Source organism: Pteronotus mesoamericanus, unplaced genomic scaffold (assembly GCF_021234165.1).
Source record: "Pteronotus mesoamericanus isolate MK-2021 breed Mesoamerican mustached bat unplaced genomic scaffold, CSHL_Meso_final contig_116, whole genome shotgun sequence".
Taxonomy (NCBI): domain Eukaryota; kingdom Metazoa; phylum Chordata; class Mammalia; order Chiroptera; family Mormoopidae; genus Pteronotus; species Pteronotus mesoamericanus.
In genome coordinates, this window is record NW_026555027.1 from 20961936 (window position 1) to 20982118 (window position 20183).

At 38.1% G+C, this 20183-nt stretch overlaps 1 protein-coding gene across 2 annotated transcripts; it reads left to right on the forward strand.

The window, feature by feature from the left end:
- Nucleotides 1-5600: 5600 nt before the first annotated feature.
- Nucleotides 5601-6035, forward strand: LOC129073059 (eukaryotic translation initiation factor 1A, X-chromosomal-like). 2 transcript variants are annotated; one of them, XM_054576750.1, is made up of 2 exons: nt 5601-5804; nt 5856-6035. In XM_054576750.1, exons 1-2 carry the CDS (start codon nt 5601-5603, stop codon nt 6033-6035), a joined length of 384 nt encoding a protein of 127 aa, XP_054432725.1. The 2 variants fall into 2 exon arrangements, with proteins under 2 accessions (XP_054432725.1, XP_054432717.1); XM_054576742.1 differs by having other exon boundaries at nt 5601-6035.
- The last annotated feature ends 14148 nt before the right edge of the window (nt 6036-20183 follow it).

Below are 20183 nucleotides of genomic sequence, written 5' to 3' on the forward strand. Positions count from 1 at the left end.
GTTTTGAATTTTAGTAATTTTAGAGTATTTTAAAAAATACATAAATAAAGATTTACCCTGAGGCTTTCAATATCACTGGAGGGTGATATTCAATTAAGTTAAAGCAAGTTTTACTTCACTAAAATGTTATTTCTTCTTTGACTTTTGAATATGATGATTGTTAAAAATTCTTTCCAGAGTCAGAATATTATCTACTCACTCTCCTTTCTAGATGGGTTGACTCTTTAATCCTCATTTGTTGTTTTGCCTTTGAACTGATCAAATAAGAAGCACCATAGAAAATAAGAAGGAAGCAAGTTAAATAAATAATTTTCAGGATATATGTATCAAATTATTATGTTGTACACATAAAACTAATGCAATATTATATGCCAATTATATCATACATAAAATCAATAATAAATTCCAGGAAACCCTTCCCTGAAGGGTCATCCGTTTAAAATACAATAAATATAGTCAATGCCATGTGTGTAAATTAAATGAATCATCTTAATAGAAGAATGAAAAAGCATTTACCTTTATTGATAATCACAGAGATCTTAGTGACCAATAACTGTATGACTAATGATTATAAAACAATATCATATTCACTTATTTAATAAATAAGATTATGAGTCAAAGCATATGAGAACTAAATTTATAAATAAAGGAAGTATTTTCCCTCCATTAATCTGGTTTAATTATAATTAGGGACCAAATCTTTCTTGGGAAAGTAATCAAAGCACACTACCAGACCTGTCAGAGTTCCAAAGATGTACCAGGATTAGGCCCAAGTTAAAAATTTTAGTTTCAACCATGAATTTTCACAATAAGCAGAATAAGGATTAGAGTCATATTAACTTAAACATTAAAAGTGCTGTGACTGTTTTGCATTCTCCAAGATGTGACACTTGATCGGTAGGTTCAAGCCATTATGCAATTTAGAAGAAAAAATCTTGTAATAATATTGTTTCCCACTCAAGGATATGGTATTGCTTCTTATTTACTTAAGTCATTTTTTAATATCTCACTGGAGTTTTCAGTTTGAGCCTAAGCCAAGTACACCTTTGGAATTCTGACAGGTCTGGAAGGAAGGATCTGGGGAAATGATGGGGCAGTCCTTCTGACACTAATTTACATGAGACAACCAGTCTTCTGCCAGGAGTGAATTGATTCTTAGAGAGGAAGGTGTTGGACAACAAGTGAAATCAATAACCAATCCTTGTTAAGTGAAGAACAGATAGGACTGAGAGATCTGAATAAATACTCTCTACTATTGCAGCCACGTTCCCTTCTCCATTCTTTACTCATATTTAAATTTCCTACAGGAGAGACTCTTTTGTTAAAAGGGGAATATACTATGTTTTTATAAATTGGTCAAGCCATTAAGTCACAAGGGTATTTCTTTGCTGTTCCTCTAGCAGATTACAATCCGAAGTGAGAAATTGCTCCTCTGCTTCTTCACCACAGAACACAGTGCAGTACTGAACACAGAGGTCTCAGCAGGTAATCAAGACTTGAACCAATGGACACAGGAAGTGGCTGGCCAACCCAGTGGAGATGGCAGCTGTGCCTGGAAGTGGGGAGAGAGAAGCACATTCCTGGGGGAAGGGGTATACCCACCAAAGGAAGTGAATTGTCTAGAAGGAATGGTGGAGATGAACAGAAGGAAGAGCAACTGGTAGAAATGGAATTGGAAAGGGAAAGCGGTCATGTAAGGAAGCAGTTCCTGGAGGAATACAACTGCAGGTACTGGGGGTGTTGGATGGCTTTCATTTAGTAATTTGGGTAAAACAAAGAGGGAGGCAGAGCAGGAAAGGAAGCTGCCATGTTCGTTGGCTTCTCAGCTCATGTGAGACATTCCCCATGGACTTCTGGATGGAGGCCGGGGATAAGGCGGGTATTTGGCAGAAGGAAATTTAGAAAGAGCAGGTGGGACAAATAAATGACTGTGGATGTGGCTCTCTGGTCCTGGTGAAATACAATTTTAATTTTTGTGTTGGAGTCTTCTGGAGAAATAGGACATAGGAATCTATGCAACTTTCTTCATAAAGTCTTAAATATCATACAGGGTGGTTTGATTTTTGATAGCTACAGTAAATTGGATTTGTTTCTGGGTTTGTATTGTAATGTTAATTTATATTTCATCTATGTCTCCGAGCAAACAAATATATGAACAAACAAAAAAAATCATTGAAGCAAATTACAATAAAAGAATATATATAAGAAGTGCCAAAAACTGAAGGTAACAGTTGAGTAAGATATGAAAAGAGAGAATCATATTTTAAAAATCCACATAACAAAATTATGAGGTTTCGGTGTACGTTGGCTACTACACTTGCATGTTTAAATAGGTTTCTGAATATTCTAGTAGTCAAATCGGAGAGAAAATTACCATAGGTTATATAATACATTTTTAGGTGATGTTACCCTCTTTCTAAATTATTGTTTAACTTCTTTTAAGTATTTTCTCTTGTAAGAACATACAAACACATTATTTAAATGATTCAAGCAGTACAAAATATGTACAATAAAACAAGGATTCTACTTTCCTCTGCCAGAAGTACTTTTCACATATGATATGTGCCTCTGCATTCTTTTTTCTATGCATTTTTGGCTGTCAGTACATGTGAGGTCCTAGAGAGATCAATGAGAGAAATCTGCCCTGTAGGGGTTCTGGCTTAAGTCAGCCTTGTCCTTGAGGGTTTAGTTTCTATGTTTGTTTGTTTTTTTTTTTTATAAATTAGAAGCTGATTAATAAAATGATGATTTTCTCTTTTTTTTGTATTTTATTTTATTGTTCTATTACAGTTGCCCCAATTTTCCCCCCGTTGCTCTCCCCTGATGATGCTTGGACATGAATGACAGAGTAGGGATTAACTTTTGGGAGGAAGTGGGGGTTATACCTATTCCTGGACTAGACCCTTCCCTTTCTTTCCCTATTTACTACCCTTCCCCCTCTCCTCTGGTCACTTTTAGTCTGTTCTGTGTTTCCATGTCCCTGGTTCTATTTTGCTCATTTGTTTGTTTTGGTCATTAGGTTCCTCTTATAGGTGAGATTGTACTGTATTTGTCTTTCGCTGCCTGGTTTATTTCACTTAGCATAATGCTCTCCAGTTCCATCCATGCTGTTAAGAAGGGTAGGAGTTCCTTCTTTCTTTCTGCTGCATTGTATTCCATTGTGTAAATGTACCACAGTTCTTTGATCTACTCATTTACTGAGGGGCACTTAGGCTGTTTCCAGCACTTGGCTATTGTAAATAACAATGCTGATTATTATTGATTGTAGAAGAATAAAATGAATTTTTCAAAGATTCCTGTATAGACTAAATGCTCCACATTAACTATGTATTATATTATTATATTTTATATTTAAAAAAACCTGTGTCAACTTAAATGAATAATACCAGTCAGTTTCTAAGGGTGCAGACATTTACAAAAAGAAAATGTTAAAGCAGAGGCTGAAATATTAGGCCAGCTGGTAACGTTTGGATGGTAATAAATCTATTAGAGTTTGACATAGGTTGTTTAGCAGTACTAACATGCTGCATATAGTTTGTTATTTTTCTCAGTCTTATTAATAACTTCTGAGTTCTTCGGAGTCAAATCACAGCCCCAGTTAAAGACTGATTTTCTTCTCCATACTCAGACTGAGTTCCTGCACAAATAGTTTATTCAAGCATTGAGTGCCCACAAACCAACTGAGAAGTCATGGCATTGGGAATATCCTTTTATACTAGTCTCCATTAACTCTGTAAATATCAAACAGTCATTTATACCCATTCATTGAAGTTAAATTTACAACAAATATTTACTGAGGATCTATTATGCACTACACAGTTTGCTAGATACCAACAATATCTAGCAAAGATAAATAAATACAGATTTTGCTTTGAAGCTGAATGATAAATAACAGTTGTCAGATGACTGGAGGGTGATACTTCCAAGTTTTTCTGGTATAGAAAGAAGAAAGAAAGAAAAAAAAACCCTCAAGAAGGAAAGCTAGATGAATTCTAGAAACATGAAATTGTCTGCAGCCTGGTTTATTTATTTTTCTTTCTCAATAACTAAGTTATAGATTTTTTTCATTGGAGGGCTAGTAAAAATATTCGAAAATAAAGAAGGTATCTTTTATAATTTTTCTTTGTGTTTGGAGTCCTGAATGTATGCTTTATAGACTCTGGTTGGAAATTTACCTGTTAGTAACGGTTCTCTGGACTGTGAATCAAAATTGGTTCTAACAGTTTGTTTCCTTTATTTTTTTAAAAAAATAAACATATCGGCCCAAATTTGAAGCATAATCCCCAAGCGTGGTTCCACCAAAGACTTCTAGGCTTCAATTTAAACTGCACTGTAAGTTAAGGTCTTTCTGATCACACCATATTGTGGACTGATGTTTGTACAGTTTAATTTTCCTGCATAGCTCCACAACCAAGCTGTGATCTGCATGAGATCCAAGTAGGGAGCTAGTTCATTTGAAAAGAATTAAGATCCAATTGAAATTAGCTGGTAAGTACAAAAGATTTGCTTAACCAAGTACTTACAGGGCAGCGATTCCTTGCAAGAGTTTTATCCTTTATGTTTAATATTCGTAAATGCTGATCCGTGCAAGAGTTCCCTTAGGCAGCTCCAGAAGTACTAATTACATGAGGGATATTGTATCTGCTGTGGCTATTTTCTGACATTACATTGTGAAGAAGTTCACCCAGAATGAATGTTCCAACGCCTACTCAGCGTGCTAGCAAGAGCAGTTCTTTTGCAGAAATTCCAGTTCCGCTGAAAGCATTTTCCAAGCTTAAAAATCATAGCGCCTCGAATAAATTCAATGAAGCCCAACTTATTTGGGGAAATATTTGCTGAGTTGCATTGCACTAGAATTGTATGACTTATTTGAGTTATAACATAGCTTGAACATCTGAAAGAGTCCTTAAAGGTGATCTGAATCCTATTTGCTGTTCTAAGAAATGCATTTTTAATAATTATTTTAATTTTATTAATTTTACTATGTAAATATTCTCATTCACTTCTGTCTTGGCAAGAGTTTGATGAAACATTTTTATTAATGTTATTTAAAATAGCGAAGTGTTCACCATCTGTGTATTTTAAGCTTTACATCCAAACGACGTTTAACTTGAAAAGTTGAGTTAAGAGTGGAAATTAGTATCGTGTGGCTTCCTGTTTAAGCCTGAGATTTAATGACTAGGAAGGATAAAGAATTTACTGTTTACATTACAGAAATCAAATATTCTCGATCTCTATCAAAAATAGGACATTTAGAAAGAGATGAAGGAAATAAACAAATAAGAACTAATGGGCACTGTGGAGATTAGTGGGATCCATAATGCTGAAGAGAGGTTAACTGGTCCCCTGTAAGTCAAAAGTGATTTTGAATTCATGGGCAAACCCTGATGAGTTTAGGTATTACAAAAGAAGAGAGTATAAAGATGTTCTAGATTTTTTTTATTCAGGAGCGTGGTCCCTTACAGATTTCCCTAGGATTGAGTTGCCATAGTGTCGCTGCGCAGATGATTCAGCGACTGTTAGGCCTCGAGGACCACTTGGAGGGGTCGCCGTTGCGTGGGCACCGTTTGTAAACGGTCAGAAACGCCAAGAGCTCCGCCATGCCCAAGAATAAAGGTAAAGGAGGTAAAAACCGGCGCAGGGGAAAGAATGAGAACGAATCTGAGAAAAGGGAATTGGTCTTTAAAGAGGACGGGCAAGAGTATGCTCAGGTCATCAAAATGTTGGGAAATGGACGATTAGAAGCAATGTGCTTTGACGGTGTGAAGAGGCTATGTCATATCAGAGGGAAATTGAGAAAAAAGGCTTGGATAAATACCTCAGACATTATATTGGTTGGTCTGCGAGACTACCAGGAGAACAAAGCTGATGTGATTTTAAAGTACAATGCCGACGAGGCGAGAAGCCTGAAGGCCTACGGCGAGCTTCCCGAGCATGCTAAAATCAACGAGACAGACACCTTTGGTCCTGGCGACGACGATGAAATCCAGTTTGATGACATTGGGGATGACGACGAAGACATTGATAATATCTAAATGGAACTCCGACGTTTGTGAATATTGTTTTACAGTTTTACTTTTGGCCGTCACCTGTTAAGAAAACAAACTTCAGCATGAAGGCAGTTTGTTAAGAAACATGTATTTACCTTTGTTGTTTTAAAGTATTATATGTCTTTAAGTGAAATGTTAACACTTTATTCTTTTGATGTAATGGACCATAGGGGTTAAAGACCACATTATCTCTTATTTAAAAAGTGATAAGAAGAGAGAGGGGAGAGAAGGAAGATTAAAAAAAAAAAAAGTTTTCCAGTTAACGGATGTGTTGGATAAATTGCCGTACCGTCATGGTCAGTGATAAGCCTTCGTTCCAACTAATTTTTTTTCCAGAGACTTAGTGTTCTAGTTTCCTAGCTGGTCTCTTTAATTTTTGATAAAACTTAAGGAAGACAGAAACATATGTTTAAAGTCAGAAAAGACCTATTTTCATATTTACACAGCTGTATTTTTATATTGTGTGTGATAACATTTTTTTCCATCATTTTATGTTGTAACCGTCATAACAAAGGCATTTCCAAAGTGCAGATTTTACAACATGGGTTTGAGTAGCAGTTTTGAATTCAAAGATTTGCAGCTATTCAAAGATGAGTAGTTGCAAAAATTCAATGCTAGGTAATACTCAATGAACATTAGAAGTACTGATATACTAGGTGCCAGTGTTTTTTTTACTCAATGCATAGAAAAAAATTCTGAAGACAACTTTTAATGGCAAAATAAGTAGAATAGATTTATTATACAACATAGGTTGTGTTAAAATATGTCCTTTTGGGGTCAAAACTCATGCATTTGTAACCTACAGTTTTGGGCTCTTTGAACAATTAAATTACAATTCATAAATGAAAAACTATTTTCATAATAAACTGGTATAAGAAAAGAGAATGTATCACAGCTAAGAAATAGAATAAAATGTCACATTGTGTATTAAAAAAAAAAAAAGATGTTCTAGATGAGCGTGGGAGTGTGGCAAGTTCCTTAGGAAAACAGGGCCTCTGGCCTAGAGCAAGATTTGTACCAGTGATTTTAAGGGTGCATTTGTGAAAAGAAATGAAGCTCTTCAGATTTAAAATTTAGGCTCAAGGATACAGTTTAACTGCCAATCTGTTTGGGCAATTTGTTAGTGGGTTCAGTGAGAATGTTTTAAGAATATGGATGAGAAAAAAGAGATGCCAAGGGAACAGAAAAAAAACCCAGATGGAGAACAAGGAACCCAGGAGCCAGCAATGGTAACAGCAGCTTAATCTTAAAAATAAAAAACACAACTGATTAGTAATCTTATCAAGGATCATTATTAATGGGCTTTGAAGTCTTTGCTCAAACTCTTAAATAGGAAGGAATCAGCCTGAAATGAAGAGTAAGTGTGAATATAAATTACAATCTATATGGAATAGCTGCTTTAATCATGTGTTGGCTGCTGCCTAGAATGACTACTTTAGATGTTTTTGGTTGGCTACTTACTGTATTTAAGCATGTTTTCCAGGATGATAAGTTAAATTCCATATGTGAGGTGATGTGAGGAGGACCTATGATACCAGAAGCTTCACTTCTTACTGTGGCTTTTTCCCTATTGCTCAAAATTCGATGACATGTTGGCACCTGTCCATCTCTACTTCCACAGAGTATGTGCCTGTGATATTTGATAGATAATGTGGTTTCAGGTTGTGAAATCTTATTTTCATCATGCATTTATGCTTATTCACCCACCCACACACACCCCTATCTTCAGTCATTCCAAACTGGGAACTGACTGTTTCCCTAGGAACTTCCTGCCTTTTGTTGACTTTTGTTCATAGTTTGAGCTGACTTCGAGTACCTGTGATAATTCGTTTTCACAAAGTTTCAACCTGAAGCCAGAGGCTCAAAGAAAGGCAAGAGGAAAGAGACAGGAATGGGACACAAGAAGCAGGTAACATCTGAGGAGACTGCCCCCTAGGGACTAGACCTAACAAATTTAATCAAATGTAGCTTCCGTCATTCATGCAAGGTGCATATGAATTTATTACTAGTGGTTTCCCTCCCCTTTCCCTTTTTTGGTTACCTTTTTTACATGGTCTTTGTAGTGATTTCAGTGTGTGACTGCTGATTTATTGCTCTATGCTGAACTAAACAACACAATTTGTCCATTGATATATGTTCATACTGTTTATTACATCATGCTATAGAATATAGTTATGCATTGTAATCAAATCAAATATGTATAAGTCTCTCATTCTCCCTTACTCCTCCCATTTTCCTAACTTACTAAGCTCTTGAACAATTTTAAATCTTTCTTTCCTGCTACAAGTCATTATCAATTCAAGCAACTCAGCACAATGAGTCTTTTATTACATATTACTGCCCTGTTTAAAAATCTACTGAGACTCCCTGTTACTTAAAAGGTATAGTCATTTTTTCCTTTTTTTTTTAAAAAAAAAATAACCCTCCTTTGTCTACTAAAACATGTTTCTAGTCTCTTTCCTCCTTTTACTTCTGTTGTTCTCTAACCTTGCTGATAATTCAAATCCTGTGGAAAACATTTTCAAAAAGCAAAGCCCTGATCTGACTGCTAGAGTTTTAGTGAGTGGCCTGGAGTGTGACCTGGGAGATAATTTTTTTCCTCTTGCTTTTAATTATTAGGTATTTCTAATGTACAGCCAGGTCTGAGAACCACTTACCTAAACCTGTGGTTCTCAAAGTGTGGTTCCAGACCAATAGCATCCACATCCCTTGGGAACTTGTTAGAAATGCCAATTATTGAACTCCATTGCTGATCTCCTGAATCAGAAACTCTGAAGGTGGGGACCAACAATCTGTGTTTTAAGAAGCCCTCCAGGTGATTCTGATGTACTTCAAAGCTGTGCTGTCCAATACGGTAGCCACTATGTGTGTGTGGCTATTGAGCACTTGAAATGTGGCTAGTCCAAACTGACCTATAATGTCAAGTGCACAATGGATAGCAAAGATACAATACAGAAGTAGAATGTGAAAGTCACATGAAAGATATTTTAAGTGAATTACATGTTGAGATGATAATATATAGGTTTAGGTTAAATAAAATATATTATTAAAATAAATTTTAACTATTTCTTTTTTAATGTTTCTGCTAGAAAATTTGAAATTACATGTTTGGGTTCCATTACACTCACAGGCAACACTGACCTGAAATTTGAGAAGTAATCTATGCCATCATTTTTTTTCCTAATTAGATTTTTTTTCACAATAGCTTAACCAGAAGATAGACTGAATTTTTGATTCTATACCTCTGTACCTTTCATGTATTATTCCATCCCTAGGAGGTCCTTTCTAGCCCTTCATACTTGTCTGACACTGGCCAACTCTTTTAGGTTGAGGTTTTAATGTCCTCTTATTTCAGATGTACCTCTTAGTGACTCCAGCCCATGGTGAGTCCCTTCTAATTTCTGTAATTCCTAATTCTGGAACACAAGAGAGATTTGGAAAGGAAACAATCATCATTAGAGAACTCATAGAAAGGGGACATTTGTGCTCAATCTTCAAGGACGGGGGGCTCATCAAAAGGTGGAAGAGGAGAGTAAAGAGTCCATCAGACTGAGGCAGGAAGGTTGGTAGGTCCCGGATGTCAGAGGTCATGTCTCACCTTCTTTCGCACCTCCCGCAGGGCAGAGCAGTGTGTGTCCCGTATGGCTGGAGCTGATGAAGATGTTTGACCTCAGAGGCTAGCCTGAGGGAAGGACAACTGCCAGAAAAATGAATAAAAGACATAGGATCTAGGAATAAGTTTCCTTTGTGAAGAAAAATCTTCCCATGTTTTCATTTTATTGGGATAGTGACAGAAAATTGACCAAATTAATTGGTTTCAGTAACTTGTACAAATGAGACCACCTATTTGCAGCTTTTGTGATGACGGGGATGGGGTGGCAGTAGGAAGGGCATTGCATTGTAGTTCAGGAACACTTCAGGGGATTTTTTTTTATGTCTCCTCTGTGTTATTTTACACAGGGAAAAGCTTTGCTTGAAGAATAGAGGAGAGACTATCAATATAGAACCTCACAGCCCTACCTTTTGCTCAGGACTCTAATGTCTACATCATGCAAGGCAGACTGGCTATAGTGGAGGAGCGACAATGCCCTCTCTAGTCCATTGAAAAATCTAATGGCACTGCCGCATCCCAGCATTTTTCTACTTTCCTAGCCCTCTTGACATTTCCTGCCATCTTGCAATAAAACAGAAAGGAGAATGATGTTGTTAGGAATGTGAGAGGGGAATTTTTAAAGGGGAAGAGTACAAAGCAAATGTTTCTATATGTAATTTACTTGCTATTTGTCAGACCACTCTAGTGCATGAATTCATTTCATTCCTTCTCTAATCATGCATTTTTAGAAAGTTAATGCTTAGTAATTCTCAGAAAGGACCGCTTAAACCACCAGACACCCCAGATGCTTTAACAGTTGCTTTAAGCACTCCAAAAAGCACTTGCACAAAAACATGGACTTGATCTTTGTAGGCTCCTGATGGGAACAAGCAGTATCTCCTGAATAGATCAGAACTTCCTCCAGAATCCTTTAACTCATTAAAAGTAAAAGAAATATCTACTTGCAAGCATATTCTAAGACTCAAATAGTAACATACTAAACTCAATCAAGAAATATAAATCCCAAGACAAAGAAGTACCTAAGTATGATAGCAAGTCATAAATGACTGATTTTTCACCACCACCTGGAAATAAGAGTTTAAAAATATGAACCAACTTGAAAAAGAACCTGTAAAATACCACCAGCCAAGCATAAGATTGGGATAAAGTATTTCATGAAAATGTCCATAGATCATTTCTCTTAGGTGTGGATGTGTATTTTGCAAGTTATCACATAGTGCACATTTTCATAGTCACATTGGAGAGAAATGTCATAATAGAGTGTCTCTGTGATGAGAGGCAATATGATCAATAAAAAAATATAAAAGATTACATTTAAGATACACAAATCAATTTTAAATGGGGTATGAAAGATAAAAAAGTTATTTTGTTTCTAAAACCTGTGTGCTTTTTTGGCCTATTTTACCTCTTCTTTGCTTTTTACCCAGCGGTCATTTGGTTTCCATTTCCCAGGCACCATCTATGCTGTTGTCAAAGCTGTGCTGCTGACACTGGCTTTCAAGTTCAATAGGAGCCCTGTCGATTTTTTTTCTCTAAAGAGCATTGAATGTTGTACATTCCCCCCACCCCGTTTGTTGTAAATAGAATTTTACTCTTTTAGAAAATAGCAAAGGCAAGTAGTTAGAGGGGTGTCTATATACCCTCAGAACCAGATATCAATGATGAGAACTGCACCTTTTATATTTCAGAATGTGAATGAGATCTACTTCTTTGGACAGAGCAAACTTTGGGATTGAAAATTGGCTCTGGAGCCCCTTGTCACAAGTGGTTTGTGTAGTTGCCAGTTCAGAAGCTCAGTGCAGCTTTTCTTATCCAAACCTAAAGAGTCGCCCTCCTAAGGGTAGCTGTCCTTGTTTTATCTGGGTGGGGGGGGGGGGCGTGCAATTAATCTCCTGTTGGCTTTGAGATCTGGTCCCCAATCTCCTTCGGCCCTGGTTTGAGGGGCAGGTTCTCGGTAGGTCATCTGATGGGAGGCAAGACTGAGGCAAGGGGATGAGAAGATGGGAGTGACATTTCTCCTTTTTTTCTTTCCTTTTTTTCTGATTTTCATGGCATTTGTGGCAGCATCTTTTCCATGGTTCAAAATTTCTATGAGGCAGCCTCTCCTCTCGTGGTCCCAGCTCCCTCTGGTCCATGCTTGTCCTGTATCGGTCTCACAAAAGAGCTTGGCCTGTGGGCTCTGGCAATACTGCTTCCTCTGGTTGTCTCTCTAGGCCTACGAATGATAGCTTCTTCCTGTTCTTGCCCAACTCCAGGTGGCCTCACCGTCCCCTTATAAGCTTCTCCGTTCTTCCTTCAGCTGTTGCAGGAGATACTCTCATGCTGTCTGGACCCCCTTAGTGTCCTGGTGTACCCACTACTTTGCTACTTTGAACTTTAACTGCAGAGAGCACAAAACTAGCTTCCTTCTCTGAGACTTATTTGACAGGAGATGACAGAGCAGCCACAGACAATGAGGATGGATACAGACTATGAAATGTTGATCTCCTTGGATAAAAAAAAAAAGAAAAAAAAAAAAAAGACAGTTTTGTGGTGCGGTTCATGTTCCAGATCCCTGCCCCTGTGGGTCAGGCCAAGGCTGTGTCCGACCTGAGCCACATCTTTGCATGTTTCCTTCCTTTTCTCCATTCTGCTTTGCTCCCTCCCTCACAAGCTTTTCCTAAGGAGCACACCCTCATAAAATCGCATGCATCCAAATCCTCATCTCAAGCTCTCATTTCTAGGCGATGCAAACTGAGGAAACTGTGTAACCAAATCCCTTCTTTTAAAAGTTTTCCTTCCGAATGGTTTGTGTTTTTCTGGCTGTGATCCGCCCCCCCCCTTCTCTGCCTACTTGCTATGTCCTGCATGATATAGAAATCTAATGTGACTCTCAGCACCTCACCTACTAGAAAAAGCCCGCAATGATAATATCTGACAGGGTGTTCGAGAACAGAAGCGATTTCATATCTGTCACTCATTTCACTGTTTTAACCACATTCTGAGGTATAGTTTTCCCTCATGTCTCCTCCAGTTTCAGTGGTTTTTCTCCCTCAGGCTAGTTCCCAATGTTCTTCTTTCTGAAATGAATGATGGTAAGGGATATTAGGTGGCTTGTCTACCTGACAACTAATGGAGGAGATAGAATAGGCTCGTAAAGAGTTTCTGAGACCGCAAACAATGAATGTTCTATTGCCTAACATCCTTTTAATAAGCAAACAGCCACACAGAAAATCTTTAATAAGAGGAAATTAACACAATAAAGTAAAAGACGTAGGACGTTACTTCCTGCCTTTGTATTGGGAGGCAAATGATCTCTGCTTGATGCTCATTTAGAGACCTTAGAACCTTCTCTCAAGGAGAGCAGGAGCCAGGGTAGAACGAGGCCTCCTAGAGATGATTCTTACCAGCTTCCTCATATTCTCCTCCAGATGGGGGAATACACCCACTCATGGATTCTGCCAGAGCCCTGAGAAGTGAGCGACTGTGTGGTGGTCCTCCCTCCGCTGAGGATGGCAGGCACTACCTTCTTCTCCACCCCAAGTTCCACCTTCATCCTGCTTACTTTCAACTCCAAATGGATGGCTTCTACAATGTCCTTGCCCCTCGCAAATCTCTGTAGCTCCATTGACTTTCATATTCACTTACCTTTGTCATGATTTGGTACGCTCCTCCTCCTTTGAAACCTCATACTTCAATAATTCACCTTCAAACCACCAGCTCTTTCTCCATCACCCCAGCAAACTTGTTAGCCTCATAACAAAGTTATATTTACTTGATTCATTTTTTCTCAATTCCTAAATTATTTGTCACTTTTCCTTCCTTTTTGACCTTGCTAGACTCTAAGATCTATGGCATTCAACTATAAAGAATGAGGTAATCTAAAGAGTTGAACTATTTTTTTGCCAATATCCTCAGCTCCCATACTCATTTTCCATCTCTCCCATCATGGCACTATTCCAGCCTACATGTTTACAATTTCTCTTCCCAGTTCCTATACCCAGGTAATATACTGAATATTGTGTGAGGAAGTCAATACTCATTGTCACACTATGAGCAGATAGAAATTTCCTATTTTACTTGGAAAATTGTAATCATTAAGTGTGAATTTAATGAAAACATATATATCTTCACCCGTCTTTCTAGTCTGAGGATATGTCCTTCTTCCTGCTCAAAGACAAGCCAGCCCAGACAAAATATCCCCTCCCAATAGCTCCCTGAGAATATGTACCATGTTTTATTTTTATTTTTATGCATATTAGAACTTGAGACATGGTGGATAGTCAATAAGTGTCCCATTTAATGGCTTTCTTTTCTATAGTTTCAATGGCTTGTATCATATTTACTTATGTCTACCCACCCTCCTAAATTGTGAGTTCCTTGAGGACAAGAATTGTTTTTTAGTCATCTTTTGTCCTCTATACTTGGCAATGTCTGCAATATAATAAGTATAAGTGAAAAAGATGAGAGGAAAATGAATGCATTGGCAACATAGTCATTATTATGTATTTAAATACAATTAGCTGTGTTGATAAATGGATTTCTAACTGAGGAATTTTGCAATATGACAAGTCCAGGTGTACAATCATAGAAACTCAGTGAGTTCTAACTTACTTTACTACCAAAAGAATTCAGATAGTTATTTTTAGCTCAAATTCAAGTCACTTCATGAAAAAAACAATTAGATAATTTCAAGTCTAGAATGGGTAAACCAAGAGCTCCTCATTTTCTTATGCGTAGGTTCCCTTTAATGATAGAATTGATGGTAACTAACTGTGCCCAGCTGTTTAAGTTTTCATTCTGAAATCTACTTTATCTTTTTCTCTTTGGTGACTTAATTTAGTTGTTTATATGGTTTCCTTTAGGATACCCTGTTCTTTTTGAACAGTTTTTTACTTTATAATAGAAAACATCAAAGAGTCATAGCTACTGCCTTCCTAACCATTACTTCAGTTTCTTTATTACTGGTCCCTGCCCAACCATAGTCACACCCATACCCACACCCGCATACAAACACGAGTTTGATATAGAGAATAAAATTAAGATTCTTGAACACAGCTACCTGAGACACAAACTTTCTAGTCCATTTCTAGATTTAAATAAGTCATACTGAAACTTCAAGACACTACATTTGCTTATCTGATGTCTCCAGACCCCTCAGTAACTGTTCTTCAAAAACCTTTTTTTTTAACTGCAAAAGAATCTCACTATGAACTCCTACTTTACCACAAGCCTCTAAAGAATGTCAGATAAGAACAGAGCTCTCCTTTCCTCTTGATATAAACTCTGAGTTTCTGGCCACTCATGAAATAAGAAACTATGATCTTTGCACAAGGGCACTTAGTGACTCCCTAGTATAGTCCCCTTGATTATTCAAGTGGTAGGTTATAGACTTCTGAATTTTCTGTAGTTGGTAATCCTAGGTTGCATTTTCTCTTTGCTCTGCCTAATTCTGCCCTTACAGTGTGGGGGGGGGGGGAAGGGGAGGGAAAGAAATTACAGGCTTTAAAAGTATTAATCTAGTAAAATATAATTAGGGAGTTAAATATATTGCCCCCCCCCCCCAATTATATAAGATAGTCAAATCCAAATGTATAGTGTCCAGTGCCCTGCTCTGGTCCCCCTTCAGGCCAGAGGTGTTCATTCTCCTGAATTCAAGGGCTGTGGCCCATTGAGAGCTCACAGCAGAGTCTTTCCCCGGGAATTCCCTTGGCTGAGAGGAGCTGCTTTGCCCGATGTTATAAACCCCCCAGCTCAGCAGCACACATCCGATGAGTCTTTAGTATGTGAAGTTACAGAACCCACCTGTCATCCTCTCCCCTCAACTGAGGTAGGCCATTCCAGCCCCACAGCTCCCCATGTGACCAGCAGAGACTTCTGTGGCAGCTGTTTCTATTTTTTCCTTCTTCCACACCCTGTTCCCTTTACTCTTTTAGAGGTGGTCCAATCAACAAGCTAAATGCAATCCTCCAGCTTAGGCTATATTTCTTAGAAAATCCAGTGCCAGACCCTTGGTGCCGGGAGTGCTCCTAGAAAGGAAACTGATGATTTGTGAGCCAGATCACCTATCAGCTGTCTGGAAATAAGGACACGGTCACTGGTAGTAGGCAGGTTATTGATAGCCCCTGGCCTACTGCAGCTCTCCTCTACTTAAAGTGAAGACAAGCAGCAATAAAAAAAAAGAAATAAATAAACAAACCTATAGTTGACCCTGAACAACACAAGTTTGAACTCTGTGGGCATACTTACACATGAATATTTTCCACAAATACTATAAATGTATTTTCTCTTATGATTTTCTTAACAGTATTTTTTTCTCTAGCTTACTATATTATAAAAATATAATATATAATAATGTACAAAATATGTGTTCATTGACTGTTCATGTTATTAGTAAGGTTTCTGCTCAACAGTATGCTATAGGTAAGTAAAGTTTTGGGGAGCCAAAGTTATCTACATAGATTTTCAACTGTGCGGGGTCAGTGTCCTAGCCCCCGTGTTGTGTGAGAGTCAACTGGATAAGAAATCCATAAAGAAGCAGAGAGGTTCTGGCCCTGCTGTGTGGATGGAAAGCACATAAAGCAAAGCTCAGTGCTCATTTCCTACAGATTTCTGATCTCAGCTGCTTGGCAGGATTTGTCCTGCCCCATGTCTCACCTGTCTCCAGGCATGTGGATGCACTTCCTCTATTTTCCACAGTTCTTATCCCTCAAACACAGAAGAATAAATCTAAATATAATCAGTGGACCGTGGGGCCTACAATTCAAATTGGCCTAGTCTCATTTCTTGGAAATATGAGGTCATCCAGAAAAAGTCCAGCCATTGTTAATACAATGGGAATGGTTTGTGCAACATTGATGTAACGAGGCAGCCAAGGAGAGTGGACTGGAATGTGCATGTGTGAACAATGATGACTTCACTGCACTAGTCAGTGGGGGTGGTAGGTGTCACTGAGTGAGCATGTGTACTGTGTGGCCATCACATTCAAAATAACTGAGCAAGTAAAGCAATGAATCTGCATCAAATTTTGCGTTAAGCTTGAACATTCCTCCACAGAAACTATTTGGATGATTCAGAAGGCCGTGGCTATGGGCAACTGGTGATTGGCAGCTTCATCATGACAATGTGGCCACTCATGCATCACATCTCACGCAAAATTGTTTTGGCGAAACATCAAATTACCAGCCTCTACAGCCCAGATTTAGTGCCCTGTGACTAGTGACATTTCCCAACACTAAAATCACCTTGGAAAGGAAAAAGATTTCAGACCATTGATGAGATTCAGGAAAATATGGTGGGGCAGCTGATGGCAATTGGGAGAACTGTGTGAGGTCCCAAGGTGCCTACTTTGAAGGGGAGAGAGGCGTCATTGTCCTGTGTACAATGTTTCTGTATCTTATATCTTCTTCAATAAATGTCTCCATTTTTCATATTTCTTGCCTGGATACCTTCTGGACAGACCTCATATATCTTTCTTTCCTTTTTTGTGCTAAAATTAATTTAAACTTGGTCAAGCAATGGGTGCATGGGTTTCCTGCCATGCCAGGAAAATAAAAAGCCAGACAGAGCCCTCTTGTGAAATAACTCGTTTTATAGAAAAGAGAAGTTTAGCTTCTTTCCAGTTACCACTGGAATCTATAGTGTTTCATGGAAATTCTGACACTCATTTTAAGGATTAAAATAAATGGAGAATTTTGCCAGTCCCATTTGTTGTTGACGCCTCATGCTAGGAAATACGGAAAGCTTGGAGGGGAAGTTAATGCTCTTTTTATATCCATGTTGCTAAGATGATTCTGTGGGATGGAAACACACTGGCACCTGACTGTTAATTTGTTTACGAAAGAATATGAATGAATTTCACCTCCTACAGTCAAGAGCACTTCAGCTTCTGCTTAATTCTTTGAATCTATCTGTAGGGGGTAAGGTCATTCTCTAGCAAACCTTGGACCAACTAGCAAATTAAGTAGAAACTCTTTCAGTTGTTCTTAAGATACAATTACTCTCAGCAGATACATATACAATCTGTTAAATAGTCCCAATTAACTATTTAGAGCGAAAAACAGAATATATGTGAAACTAAGTGAAAATAAGATCAGTCCATTCCAAAATGAAATTTACCTTGCTTTTCAGAGCAAGCGCCTTACCTCTTGGTAAATCAAAATGGTTTAGAAAAAACAGTTGGCTTGTTGGCTTCTGTGTTGAATGTATAGAGCTGGTATAATGTTATTTAATTAAACAGTCAATTATTTTTTAATACAATGGTGACCTTTTGGGCATATGCAAGAGGAATGGGGAGAGAGTGTGATGACTGTGTTTGCATAAATAATACCAGAGAAACTGAGTAAGGGGTTAGAAGGGCTTGGCTTTATTGCTTTGTACAATTGTTCTCAAAGCCTGAGCATGACTTTGTTCACTGCTGCATCGGAAGCAAGCCTAGTCATGGATCATTGATTCTATTTTATGAGACTGGGGAAAAGAATCTTCTTATGATGTAAGAAATAAAGTTCTTATCTTGAGGTAGGAAAACACTATTATAAGAGGCAGTAAGTGAAGTGGTTATGAACATGGACTTCAGTGCTCAACTGCCTAGGTCTATATTTTCTACTCTATGAACTAGGGGCACATGACTTAACCTCTATGTCCTGCTTCATCCTCTGTTAAACAAGAACAATAATATTAACATGGAACATAAATATTGCATCAACATTTGTTATTATTTTTAATGTAATTGGAATAGCCTGAATTATTCAGTTAGTACATAGAGAAAATTACCATATACTTTATTTTCCAGGGCTAGAAAATCCTTTTTTCTTTATATGACAAAAGTGTATTTGTATGGTTTTGACACAGATTTCTACCAAAATCTTTGTTCCCCAACTCTTTAACAAAAAGAACCTCATGTTTGCACTATAGATTGACTCCTCATATTATACGATTTGCTAGAAGATGAGCTATATTGTCCACAATGCATTATAAATGTAAGAAAATCCTAATACAACCATTTTCCTGCCCTTGAATTTAAGTTATTTTAATTGAGGAAATGTATACAAATTTATAGAATCTTAACATTGAGAGGAATCTTAAAAGGGACAACACCACCCGGTTCAGGCGCACTCACTCACTCATACATTTATTCTTCTGATTATTTAGCACACCTGAGGGGCAGGGGCTGTGTCTTATTTTAATTCTGAATATCTTGCCATTGATAAAGCTCCTGCACTGAGACAATGCTTATTTGAATACATTTATCCCTTCATTAAGCATATATTGATTATCTAATAAATGCTTACACTTGGATAAGTTATAGAATTATAAAGATAAATAGAGCAGAGTTTCAGCTCTCATGGAGCTCACCACATCAGAGTGTTGTACAAAGTAAATATACCATAAGTGCTAGACAGGACTGCTGGGTTGCAAACGAACCGCAGTGTTGTCTTTCAACCTTGGGAAGGGGAAATGGTGCCTGTGGTCTCTGACTTGCTCTCCAACAGCCCAGCCTGCGTCCTGGCAGTGGCCCGCTCTAGAGCGTAGCAGTGGTTCCTTCCTAAGCATGGCTCACTGTGTGTAAAGGGGACTGTATGACCTTTTGACAAGCCCCTTTTGGAATTTTGAAACGTCCCCCTTATGGTGCTAACAAGATTCAAGGGGCGGGCTGGACTAAAAAGGAGAGGCGTTCCCACTGTTTGTCAGGCTTAAACGCCAGAGTCTATGATCTTTAGAGAAATGTCCCTTAGTGTGAGTCTTCACCCCTCCTAAGTGGTCTTTCAGGGGATGTTTACTATCAGGGAGTTCACTCCTGCATAATATAGCTGTTTCTTTTTTCAAAAGATACTTATATAAAATCTTATCCACCTCCTTACAATTACCAATCATCAGTGCAGATAATACCATCTGGGGCAACATATAAAATTACACCCTGGACTATCTAACTGACATTTGAACAAGAGAGGACCATCCCCTTAATTGTGATATCTCCTCTTCTTTAGGGTGAACATTCCCAGTTCCCTCAAACTTTCTTCTTCTTATAATTTCTACAAACTTCACTCTATTTTCAACCATTTGAGACACTCTAATTTGTAAGTGATGCTCTGAGCCTGGGACTGGACACTCCATAGGGCTCCACACAATACTGGAATCTTCCACGGGAGATGTAGGATCATCTTGCAGAAGAGAACATTGTTTGTAGAAAGAACATAGAGTTGTTACTGTAGATAGATAACTAGTTATTAATAAAAGGGGAAGCAAAGGGATGAGACATGGAGCTTAATAAACTGGGAAGCATAAGCCTGTGTTCTTCACCAGGAAGCTAAAGCTTTTCACATTCCAGGGGACCACAACTTTGTGCTCCACGCCTTCGACAGCGGCAACGTGGAGCGATTCCAGGCTCTGAAGGCCGCCTGGGGCCAGCAGCCTGATCTAGCCGCCAACGAAGCTCAGCTTCTGAGGAAAATCCAGCTCTTGTGCCTCATGGAGATGACTTTCACACGACCTGCCAATCACAGACAACTCACTTTTGAAGAAATTGCCAAAAGTGCTAAGAT